Here is an 11273-nt window from a genome sequence, read left to right on the forward strand (position 1 = left end):
TCCTGTTACCATCTCTATCTCCTACCTTTCTCTTTTTCTTGTCTATCTAACTCAGTTTGTGGCTGGCTTCTCTGGGCTTGAGTGTTGTGTGCTGGGGCTGTTGCACTACCTTGTTCGGGAATGCTGCCGAGTGTCATAGGGGGTAACCCTGAATATCTGTGGTTTCCCCCCACAAATAACCAGGCATGTCCCCACATGTACTGTATGCACACTGTAGAGTTAAAAGCCTCACTATTGGTAAAAGGAAAGACATGGCAATGAGATTATTTAAATGGAGATTATGAGAGAAGAGAGGCAGTGCTTTAGTTCCCACTGTTCTCTTTATTGTGTCCCACCATGCTTAGATGAATACTTTTTGTTAGCATTTTGGACATAATACGCAACGAGTGCAGCCGTCACTCTGTAATGTATTATTAGAAGGAAAAACTATTTGGAGACACTCATGATTACTGCTGCTGATCAGACTATGCGCTCTGTCACCAACTTTGTAACTGCTACTGTGGGAGCTTTAACCTTTCGGCGAGCTCTCCAACACAGTTGCAAAGGCTAAACATGCATATGCTTCACTCTTGTGTGTGTTTCTCACAAACACACACACAAGAACACCACACATCTCCTGGCGAGTGAAGGGGTGTCTCCAATATGGGTCAAGAGTTTTGCGGATGGCACGCGTTCGTTGCGTATTGTAGTAATGTCAAATGAATCACAGCCACCTCTTCTCCCTCACGTGGCCAATTTATGATTCCCTGAACACCCAATCCATGCCCTTCCTTAAACCCCCCCTGCCCGCACTACATCAAAAACACACATGCACTATTAAAAGGAACGTGCACTGACTCCGAGGTGGGTAACGTCGTGGAAGCACTGACTCTCTCACCTCACTGTGCTCGCTGCATCTGCGGACACCTAACTGGAGGAACCACCGTTATTTTATGGACACACTGACTTGTTTGCCTTCCTTTCCCTCCATCCTTCCTCCTCTTCCCCATTTATCTTCGTCTGTCTGTCGCCCCCCCCCCCCCCCTCTCTCTCTCTCTCTCTCCCCAATTCCGTCCGTCTCTCCAGCCCGTGGTCGTACCAACCTGGAGCTGAGGGAGAAGTTCATCCTCCCGGAGGGGGCGTCCCAGGGCCTGGCGGCCTTCCGGTCCCGGGGCCGTCGCTCCAAGCCGGGCTCCCGCACCGCCTCCCCCACCCGCTCCTCCTCCTCTGCCTCGCACAGCGCCGCCAGCTGTGCATCCGTCCCCTCTGCACCCGCAACGCCCACGGCCTCCGCTTCCTCCAGGGTGAGTGCTTCTGCCACCGTGGCTGCTTAATAGCGGAAGGACTTCGAATACGGACATTAAATAGAGCTTGTTTCTGTCGTTGGGTTATACAAGTTGATAGAAGCGTTGGTAATAAATGTCTCTGAAAAATAGTATACAGATCATATTATGAAGGAACAGTGAGCAAAACGGTGGCAAAATATGAATTCAGGACTTTTGTACATTTGACGAAATAAAATGTAATGTATATAAACTATATTTATATATATATCCATCACTTCCCCAATGTCCAAGGTTGCAGTTTAGTTTCTTTCTAGATTATAAATGTTACATCAAATACTCAAGTTGACAAAATAACATACTGATTCACACACTAACTTTGTACTGCACTAAAAACCAGGTGAACAATATGTGTGCTACAGTATATAACCAGAGAGAGCATGTGGACTGTGACCCAATTGTGTGTGTGTGTGTGTGTGTGTGTGTGTGTGTGTGTGTGTGTGTGTGTGTGTCATTCTCACATGCAGTTATCATGATGAGATGAGCAGTTAAAAAAAAGCTCAGTTTCTAATATTGTTGTTGTCATCTACTGTTAGTCAAGTATTGGATTTCTTGTTTGTCAGGTTGTGTGTGTGTGTGTGTGTGTGTGTGTGTGTACACATGTATCTGTCTCATTGTTCAATTGTTGCCATCCTGCTGTTGTTGCATGCCATGTCAAATTCACCACGTCCTCAACACTGAGAGATTTTTATTTGTTGTTCTGTTTCTTTGTATTTTTTCTTTCATTTTTTTGTTGTCCTTCCCCCTGATCCCTTCATCCAACCTCTGCTAACCTTGGCTTTTAAACTGTTTGGTTCTGTCATTTAAATAAACACAAAAAAACAACACTGATTTCCTCTCGCACAAAAACAAAATGCGCTACACTGCCTTGCTACTTTACCTTCCTGCGGATTCCCTCTCCCATGCTTCCACACAATCTTCTATTCCATACCTCTCTACCTCCTTGATTTTCTCCCTGCTTCCTTCCTTCCTTCCTTCCTTCCTTCCTTCCTTCCTTCCTTCCTTCCTTCCTTCCTACCTTCCTTCCTTCCTTCCTACCTTCCTTCCTACCTTCCTTCCTTCCTACCTTCCTTCCTTCCTTCCTTCCTTCCTTCCTTCCTACCTTCCTTCCTTCCTTCCTACCTTCCTTCCTACCTTCCTTCCTTCCTACCTTCCTTCCTTCCGTCCTTCCCCTTCCTTCCTTCCTTCCTTCCAACCAACCAACCTACCATCCTACCTTCCTTGCTTCCTTCCTTCCTTCCTTCCTTCCTTCCTTCCTTCCTTCCAACCAACCAACCTACCATCCTACCTTCCTTGCTTCTCTCCATCAATACTTCTTTTCTTCATTACTTTCCCTCATTCCATTTTTCCTTTCCACCTACCTTCATGCCTTCCCTTCCTTCCTCCCTCAATCCTCCTCACTCCCATCCTTCCTTCAGTCCTCCAATACTCACTCGCGTGACTATGCCAAGCCCTGGCTGGCACACAGTAAAACTCCAACGCCAACCAAGTGCCACTGCTGCCCAGATCACGGCCAGGGCCACACCACACCTGGGCACGAGGTAACGCACTCACCCTTACCCACTCCCAGACCCTCCACCCCTAGCCCACCCCTTCACCTTTGCCCTAAAACGCTCAGCACCACCCCAGCCCCCAGCACCCTACTGAGCTGGCTAACGCAACTAACTCACACACTGTAATATTAATAATAATTATTATTATTATACAATTTAGATAGTGCTTTTCTAAGTACTCAAAGTATCTTGTACTGACTCCCAGTTGATCAGTTGTAGCACAACACCGATCACAAGACATGACAATTCTTACTATAAATTAGAAACTAGAAAGACTGTATAAAGGTCATTGCAGTCCACTGAGGTTTTTTCTCAAACTATTTTTCTGAAAAAAACCCAGCAGCAATCTGCAAGGACCTTTACTACTGTTTACTGCAGTGGTTCCCAAACCTTTTCATGTCAAGGACCCCTAAATTGACACTAATTAGCCCTCGGACCCCCCACTTGAAATGATCTGCCAGGAACCCCCATAAGAGAATATTTTTACAGCTCGTCTAGCAGTGATTCTCAACCATTTTAATTTCAATGACCCCCAGTTTGACATGCATTAGGCTATGGACCCCCATTTAATGGCAATTGTAACTCTGGGACCCTAATTTATATTGTAAAATCAATGTTAATTTAACTCTGAGAGTGTACAAATTGTTACACTCTCTGAGTTTGGTTCCAAACTATCATTTAGCTTGGGACCCCCTGGAACTCCATCAAGGACCCCTGGGCGTACCCGGACCCCACTTTGGGAACCACTGGTATACTGTATTACTGCAAAACTGGTGAACAGATGTTTGCGATCAAGCCAATCACTGCCGCTTGTGACAATACACTAGAAAGTCCAAATCAATGCATGGTGGCACTTCCTCTCCTGAGAAGAGGGAGTTCTACTGTGATGCAGACATTATTGAACTTACAGCACATGCACAGAGAATACTTTAGGATGGATAAATAAACGACAATTTCACTTAAAAACAAATCTGTTGAAGACACATTTAAAACCTAGCTCTTCGTTTGAAGCATACCTAACCTAGCAGCTAGATTTAACCCATTAAAACCGGGAAAGGATCTGTAATTTTATTATATAGAGCAAGTTTTTCCAGAAAAGTTTAGAAGGCATTTGTGGAATCGGTCTTAATGGGTTAAGTGGTACAGTGGTTTCAGTGGTACAGTGTTTGATCTTTGATGTGATATTTAGTAAAGTAACTATAGCCCTCCAAGATAGATATTGTATGTTTATTCGTGTGTGTACGTGTGTTTATGTGTATGTGTGTGCGTGAGCGCATGTGTACGTACATGTGCGTGCGTGATATGACTTTAAGTATTACCCTATTGGCTTGAATATAAGACAATGGAAATATCCTAAAAATGGGGTCGTATTATAATCGGGGACTAGACTATTTGACATTCAATGTTATTTTTCCACAATGAGTCTTGAAAATGGGGGTCGTCTTATAATCAGAGTTGTCTTATATTCGGCACAATACTGTATTCTTGTGCAACTCCCACTATGGGTTGTTGTCTAATTTGTGGAATTTCCCATGTTCTCCTCTAGGGGGCAGCATCTGGGTCCAAATTGAAGAGACCAACCTTCCACTCCAGCAGAGGTTCGCTGACAGGAGAAAATGGAACTTCACACACCAGCACCAAACGCACTGGTGACTTGAGAGACACTCTATAAACATTACACACAGACACACACACATAATGATATGCCCAATATAGTGACGGGTATAATGTGGTTAATGACCACATTGTGTTTGTTTTAGTTTTGTCTGAGCTTGTAAGTGCAGGTGATAGTTGTGAACACTGCAAAAACCGCACACACAGCTTTAGGTGTAATTATTTATTTCCGTAATTGATTCAATCCCTCCTCCTCCTCTTCTTCCTTCCAGACCCAAAGCGAGCGGCCGCTACAGCCAGCGGGCCTGCCAGCCGGGCAGGCAGCAGGGCGGGCAGCCGCGCCAGCAGCCGGCGGGGCAGCGACGCTTCGGACACCTCCGAGCTCCAGGAGTCTCGCTCGGTCTGCTCGGACACCTCGGACACGCCGCGACGCCCTGGCGGCGGCGCCAAGCCCTCCAAGATCCCCACCATCTCCAAGAAAGTCCCCAGCCCCAAGACCCCCGGTTCTGGGAAGAAATAAGCACCCAGAGAGAGAAACAGAGGTAGAAAGAGAGACAAAGAAAGACAGAGAGGGGGTATGTCGTCCATTCAGCCACAAAGAGGATACCCCCTTCACATAAGACCACCTAACCCCCCCCCCCACCCCCCTGCCCAAGCCAGACATGGTAACATGGTCAGACATGCACAGAGACAGACAATGATGGTGCAATGTCAACGCAACATAGCAACATTTGATCCAAATGTACCATCAATAGGGCACAGGTGGCACTGATGCATTAATGGACAATGACATAAAAAAGTGTTCGGAGGATAAGGGGGAACTGTCTCCTTCTTATAGTCACTACAAATAAACACACAACAGAGGAGTCAGTGGTGGGGAGGAGGGTCTGCCCCACGAACCAATGCGTGTGCACGTAAAACGACAGGCTCAAACCACAAGCAAGGCTGTTTGTCCCCTTTAAGAACAGACCCGAGTATGCCTTCCCTGTCTTCTGCGTTCTCTCTCTCCTATTGGAGCCGTTTGTGAAGGTTCTAAGAGACATTATAGAGACTCATGCTGGGGGCCTCCATGGCTGTGGAGAACTGAGATAAAATAACCAACCAACTTGACATGATGCTGCCTTACTTTAGTGTTACAACATTTCTGTTCCCGTGAGGGAAGGTCCGGAGAGGAAAGAGAGATTTCTATGGAAACCGCTTTATGTTTCTACGACACTGACACACAAATACACATGCCGTGAAAAGAAAACGATACGCAACACATTTTTTACACAGAGGTGGTTAGGGTGGAGGAGAGGGAGGTGTCACCACACCACAATGATGACAAATACAATAAATAGATTAAAATAAAAAGACATTCAGGAAGGAAAAAAATAACAAATGAATTCTGGTTTATTATTTTGGTATGTGGTGGTCTGATATGCAACGACTGCCGTGTCAGCTCCCTGGGATCGGTTGGCAGAGGCAGGAAGGAAAAAAAAAAAAAAAAAACTACGACACCTCAGCATATCTGTGGGTGCGGAGAGCATGCCATGGCAAGACACCGTGTGTGGATTGCGGAAAAGGCAGAGAGAACACAGAACTAACACAAGAACTCTCAGAGGAAAAGGAGCTGTCTCTCTTTATTTCTGTCTGACCGCGTCCGACTGACCCAACTAACCTCAAACCCAGAGGGGCTGCGGTAGCGGCGGAGGTGGCAGGGGTGCTACAGCTGAGGAGGGAACACATGCACACAGACGCGCAGGGAGAAAATCCCCTCGACCGCTGGAACGTTTGGAAGCTCTCTCCCAGTGTGCGTTTGGTTCTACAAGGCGAAAACAGCGGAGTCTCCCAACTAACTTTTTTTGTCATTAAATGTCTGACACTCGACTAACAGCACATTAAACTCAGTGCACGTCAAGTGTAACCCTAACGTCTGATACCAGATACTCTGCGGTTAAGAGTTTCACAACCAGCGCACACTAACCATCTCTCTCTTAACTCCACCTTGAGCCCAAATGCCCCCCTTGTGTGTTGTCCTCGGCAGCCCCAGGAGCACAGCCCACCGCGCACACATATGGAAATCTCTGTGTGTACCGTGTACCGTGTGTCTTTGTCAAATGTTACAATTATAAAGGTCATGAAATCACTGTATGCAAAAATGTTTTAATTTACAAATGTCCCTTTTTTTTTGTATCTCGTTTGTTCTGGTTTAATTTATAATCCACATGTATGTTTGTTCTCGAGTCTAGCTTAAAAGGAGAATCTTATTTATTTTTCATTCGTTCCGTATCACCTTGGAGAATGACCTAGTATTACAAAATTAACAAATCATGATCGTCTTTTGTACAGAGGAAACACGCTCCTTTGACATTGTGTGTGTGTGTGTGTGTGTGTGTGTGTGTGTGTGTGTGTGTGTCTGAGGGAGAGTGTGTAAGTGTGTTTCTACATCTTGGTAACATTACATTTATTCACTAGGAACACTGTTCCCAGTGGCAGCCTTGTTGCAATTTCTTTTATTTTGTTTTTGCTAATGACTACAATTCCCAAGATCATGACCAAAGGGGGTTGCCCTTCATGTAGAGAGAGAAAAATAAGAACTACAAATATGAATGACAGGGGGACCTGAGCGGAGCCAGACCAGTGAGGGGGTCATTTTCTGCCTCTCTCACGTCTCGCCCCCTCAGTGTCTCCTTATAGGCTTTTTTTTCTGTACTTTTTCTGTTTTATTGTCCTGTCTCCAACAGGACATACATTTGTCTGTGTGTTATCTCAGTGAAGAGATGAAGCTCTATGAAACCTAATGAAATGAAACGGAAAGAGAAACATCTTAAAGGTGAATTTTATTTATTTATTGTCTTCAACGGGTGGGATATTTTTGCTGGGGACGGGGACTAGACCACCACCTTTTGATGTTGTCCTATTCTCAATGTGATTAAAAAGAGAATGGGGAGGGGGGCATTATTTGAAGTCAATTGTGTAAAAGTAAAATGAGAGAAAAAAACCCCTAAAATTATAAACTTTTTTTGTTCTGTTTTTGTATTAAAAAAATATGCTTGCAGTAAACTGGTGTCATGTGTTTGACTGGTTTGGAGTTTTATGAAGGAAATGCTTTTCTTTCCCCGAGTGCTGAACACATGTCTGATTGTTTATTTATTTATTGGTGCAACCACTCCATTACACAGCTATGTGTGTCCCTAGGTCTGTTTGTCTGTCCAAGCACGAAAATAGCTTGGTTGGTAACTCTGTCATTTCTCGACCGTTTCGGACGCAGGGCGGCTCACCGGGACCGGGCCAGCCCCCTGGCCGCATTTCTGGGGGTCTGGATGTCCCAGGGACCCCCACATGGTAACTGTCATTTCTCGACCATTTCAGACGTGGGGCGGCTCGCTGGAACCGAGCCAACCCCCTGGGCACGTTCATGGTGGTCTGGATGTTCCGGGGACCCCCCAGAGACCCCCACATGGTAACTGTCATTTCTCGAGCCCAGTGTCTCATGGACACTGGGCTCACTTACTTACTGGACTACAATTCCCATAATGCTTTGGCGCACTGCTCCTAATTGTGGATAGGGGGAGGGTTTACTGAGACAACATGTAGTCCAAGGACTATCTAAAGAGGACGAGAAGCGAAGACCGTACGTGGACGCCATGTTGCTCCCTGGAAGGAAATAAACATGCGCAGTTGAGACCAGGAAGTTGTGCACAAATTTGGGCATGTACAACTTCCTGGTCTCAACTGCGCATGTTTCTTTCCTTCCATGGACATCAGACACTGGGCTGCACTGCTTAAATCGAAAATATCCAAAAACACATATTAGTTACACACATAACTTAGACCCCCAGGAAAGTGTTCTAAATCTTCTAAACGTCATTAAAATATATGTTTTGCAAAAAGGGTGAAGTGTCCTTTTAACAGACACTGAATGTATTTCAAGGCATGAAATATATCCCCAAACACTTACAATAAATTTAGGCAACAAACAACCCTGGCTGCTACATGCAGACACACCTAGTCCAAGCCAGCTTGACGACAGTCAATTAGTAGAAGCAGCTGTGTAGTGTGTTTGTCATGTTCCGTTTTACACTGGGGGTTGTTTTAGTGTCTAGTGTCTAGTTTAGTGTCTTTAAACTACTTTCTGGCCTTGACAGCACATACATCCAAACAGAAAAAAAGTCCTATCTGATTGCTTTAAACAAAGTTAAATTAACTTTTCCACTCACTTTGCCACTTGGTTTGTCACTCACTACATATCCTATGTACCAGTATCCAGTATACACACAACGAAAGGTCCCCACCTTTCTTTGGTCCTTTCTTTGGTCACAACGGAGGCTTTCAAGTTTCAACATCATAAAACTGCCTGTTTTGGTGAGTAGCAAAATGATATTCTTTGTTTTACATCACACTTTATAGTCTATGGGAAATACACTGGCTAACGCTCTGGAGCAGAGTTATTATCATCCCTGTGTCAGTCATTAGCCTATGGTGAAAGCTGTCACAATTTTCTTCTCCAAAGTTTGTCACCACAGAATAATTCACTGAATGATAATAAAAAGAAATCAAAGTATATTACAGTATAAACGAAAATAAGGATTTTCTCTGCTCAGTCTCTGCTCTGAATGCTGTCTGCTGAAGGCACTGAAACAAGTTAAACAACACACCATTTAAATGAGTAGTTCACCCATAAAATGGCAAATATATCAATTAAAACCCTCACGAAGCCTTGAATTTGTGGACATTACTTTTAGTTTTTGTCGCATTCCTGAGCCAATAATTTGATGACAATTAAGCGGAGTCTCCGGTACTGATCAAGTAATGGCTCAGGAATACAACAACGAAAAAATCTCCTTGAATTCAAGGCTTCATGGGGTGTTTAATTGATAGAATATAAGTACTTGGAGGGGAAAGGAACTGGTCGGAATAACGTGTCCCTTCCACGCGCTACGTCCGGCCGGGGAAATTCCCCTCTGTCAGGTGAAAAGAAGCAGCTTGGACTCCTCATGCATAGAAGGAGGCATGAGGTCAGTCCGCTGCCCCCCCAGGTTGGCAGAGGAAGTGTAGCGTCCAGGATTACATTAGATAATTGGCACTGGGTGAAAAGAAAAAACGGTTACAAAATCGTGGGATAAAAAAATAAAATAAAAGAATATAAGTACTTTTGGGGTGAGCTACTCCTTTAACTTCCTTTGCATGGACTTTAAAACCACTTCAACCCAATCAACACTAGATATAGTTGATTGGAGTCCCCCAGGGGTCTACTGTATACTTGGTACACTCCTTTTCCCCCTCTACACCAATCTCTTCACCAAAAATAGCCAATTAACTAACCAGCTTTCGCTATATGAGCTTGTAGCTTGTAGCTATTTTTGCTGAATGTTCACCCAGAATAGGCACGCTTAGGATTTTTGCTGCGTAGATCTCTGTTCATGCATGCCTGACGGCAGACCACAGCCTACCGGACATGCTTGCTAATTGAGACTAGGGTCACAATTACCCTCAGCATGCAGAGAGATAAGGACACACCCCTAGGAACTTCGCTTCTGCTCAGAGGGGGGGGGGGGGGGGTAAAAGATGGGGGAGAGAGGAGGAGGTGTTCCCAGCTGTGGTTTGTGGCTTGATGAGCTATCTGGCTCGGCTGTTCCTAGTTCTAAACCATGTGGAGAGTGATTTGTCCTCTTTCATCCCACGTGTGTATCATCGGGGCATGTGATTTTTCAGGATTCCTCATGTTTCCAGGCTTTTCGGGACACGCAGGCTCCATCAACTTTGTGACCTTGACCTGGGGAATCAGTCACTTGGGAGTCAGTTATTTTTTACCAGCGACACCGTCGTGCCACAAAGCGCACGTGAGGCTTATTGTCCTGGTTTTACTTCATGGTGGTTCCACCGGAGATGATGAGTTTAGTCTTTGAGATTCCACCCTCATGCAGCTGTGAGGCTGTGTTTACTACACACACACACACACACACACACACACACACACAGGCCAACCTTCTCCACTCCTCTCTTCAGTCCACTTTCCGCCCATTTGTCGTTTGCCTTTCCTGCAATCCATCACAAAAGCCTCTCCCCAGGGTTTTGTTCGCTGGGGTGGGGGGCTCCATGCTTCTGCTTTTGATATCCCGATTCCCGGCCTTTGGTCAGAAGGAATTCAATACATGGATTTCCTTTTGCGAAATGTCTGATATATTTCATAAATACCGGTATGTCTGATAATATCCCGTTTGTCGTCCCTATTTTGGGCAAATGTTCTAAATGTTTTTACAACTGGAACCCTGCCTCATGTCATCTCACTGGTCCTCATCTCCCATTTATTTCGAATGGTTCTGTCTCCATCAGTGACTTTTCCTCCTCCTCGCTAGCATACTGTAAATATCACCCCGTCGCACCCCCAGAATCTCTCCAGTGGAAACTCCCTCAGCAATGTACATAGGACAGACAGAAAGAGAGGGGAAAAAAAGCGGGTCGGACTCTAATTCCTGGCATTTCGGACTCGCCCTTTCGGCCAGGAGAAAAATGAACAGTGGTCAGCTCGGTTTGGTCAGTGTTATTCGTGCTTTTTTTCCCTTTTTTTCAAAGTGACCACAAGTACCAGTCTGCTTTGAAGCTAAGCATACACAAACACGGCCTGGCACAGGCCTGAGCCCCGCTACTATATTTGAGTCGGCCCAGTCATCTCTTCCCTCCAAATCCTCTCAGTCACACACACACACACACACACACACACAGACACTCTCTTCACTCACATGTGCTCTCTCTTCACTAGCATGCGCATACAGTATGCCTGCATTGAGTACCTACTGCC

At 45.3% G+C, this 11273-nt stretch overlaps 1 protein-coding gene across 11 annotated transcripts in view; it reads left to right on the forward strand.

Moving 5' to 3' along the window:
- Positions 1–7534, forward strand: part of macf1a (microtubule actin crosslinking factor 1a) — a 266103-nt gene extending 258569 nt beyond the window's left edge. For 10 of the 11 annotated variants that reach the window (XM_083785940.1, XM_083785944.1, XM_083785945.1 and 7 more), the window contains 4 exons: positions 1066–1283; positions 2741–2863; positions 4422–4524; positions 4762–7534. In XM_083785940.1, coding sequence (XP_083642066.1) covers positions 1066–1283; positions 2741–2863; positions 4422–4524; positions 4762–5009 — 692 coding nt within the window. In that variant the 3' untranslated portion in view covers positions 5010–7534. The remainder of the gene's footprint in view (positions 1–1065; positions 1284–2740; positions 2864–4421; positions 4525–4761) is intronic. The other variant, XM_083785948.1, reaches the window with a different exon arrangement.
- Positions 7535–11273: the final 3739 nt, after the last annotated feature.

This window comes from Protomyctophum parallelum, assembly GCF_964188405.1.
Source record: "Protomyctophum parallelum genome assembly, chromosome: 1".
Lineage (NCBI taxonomy): Eukaryota > Metazoa > Chordata > Actinopteri > Myctophiformes > Myctophidae > Protomyctophum > Protomyctophum parallelum.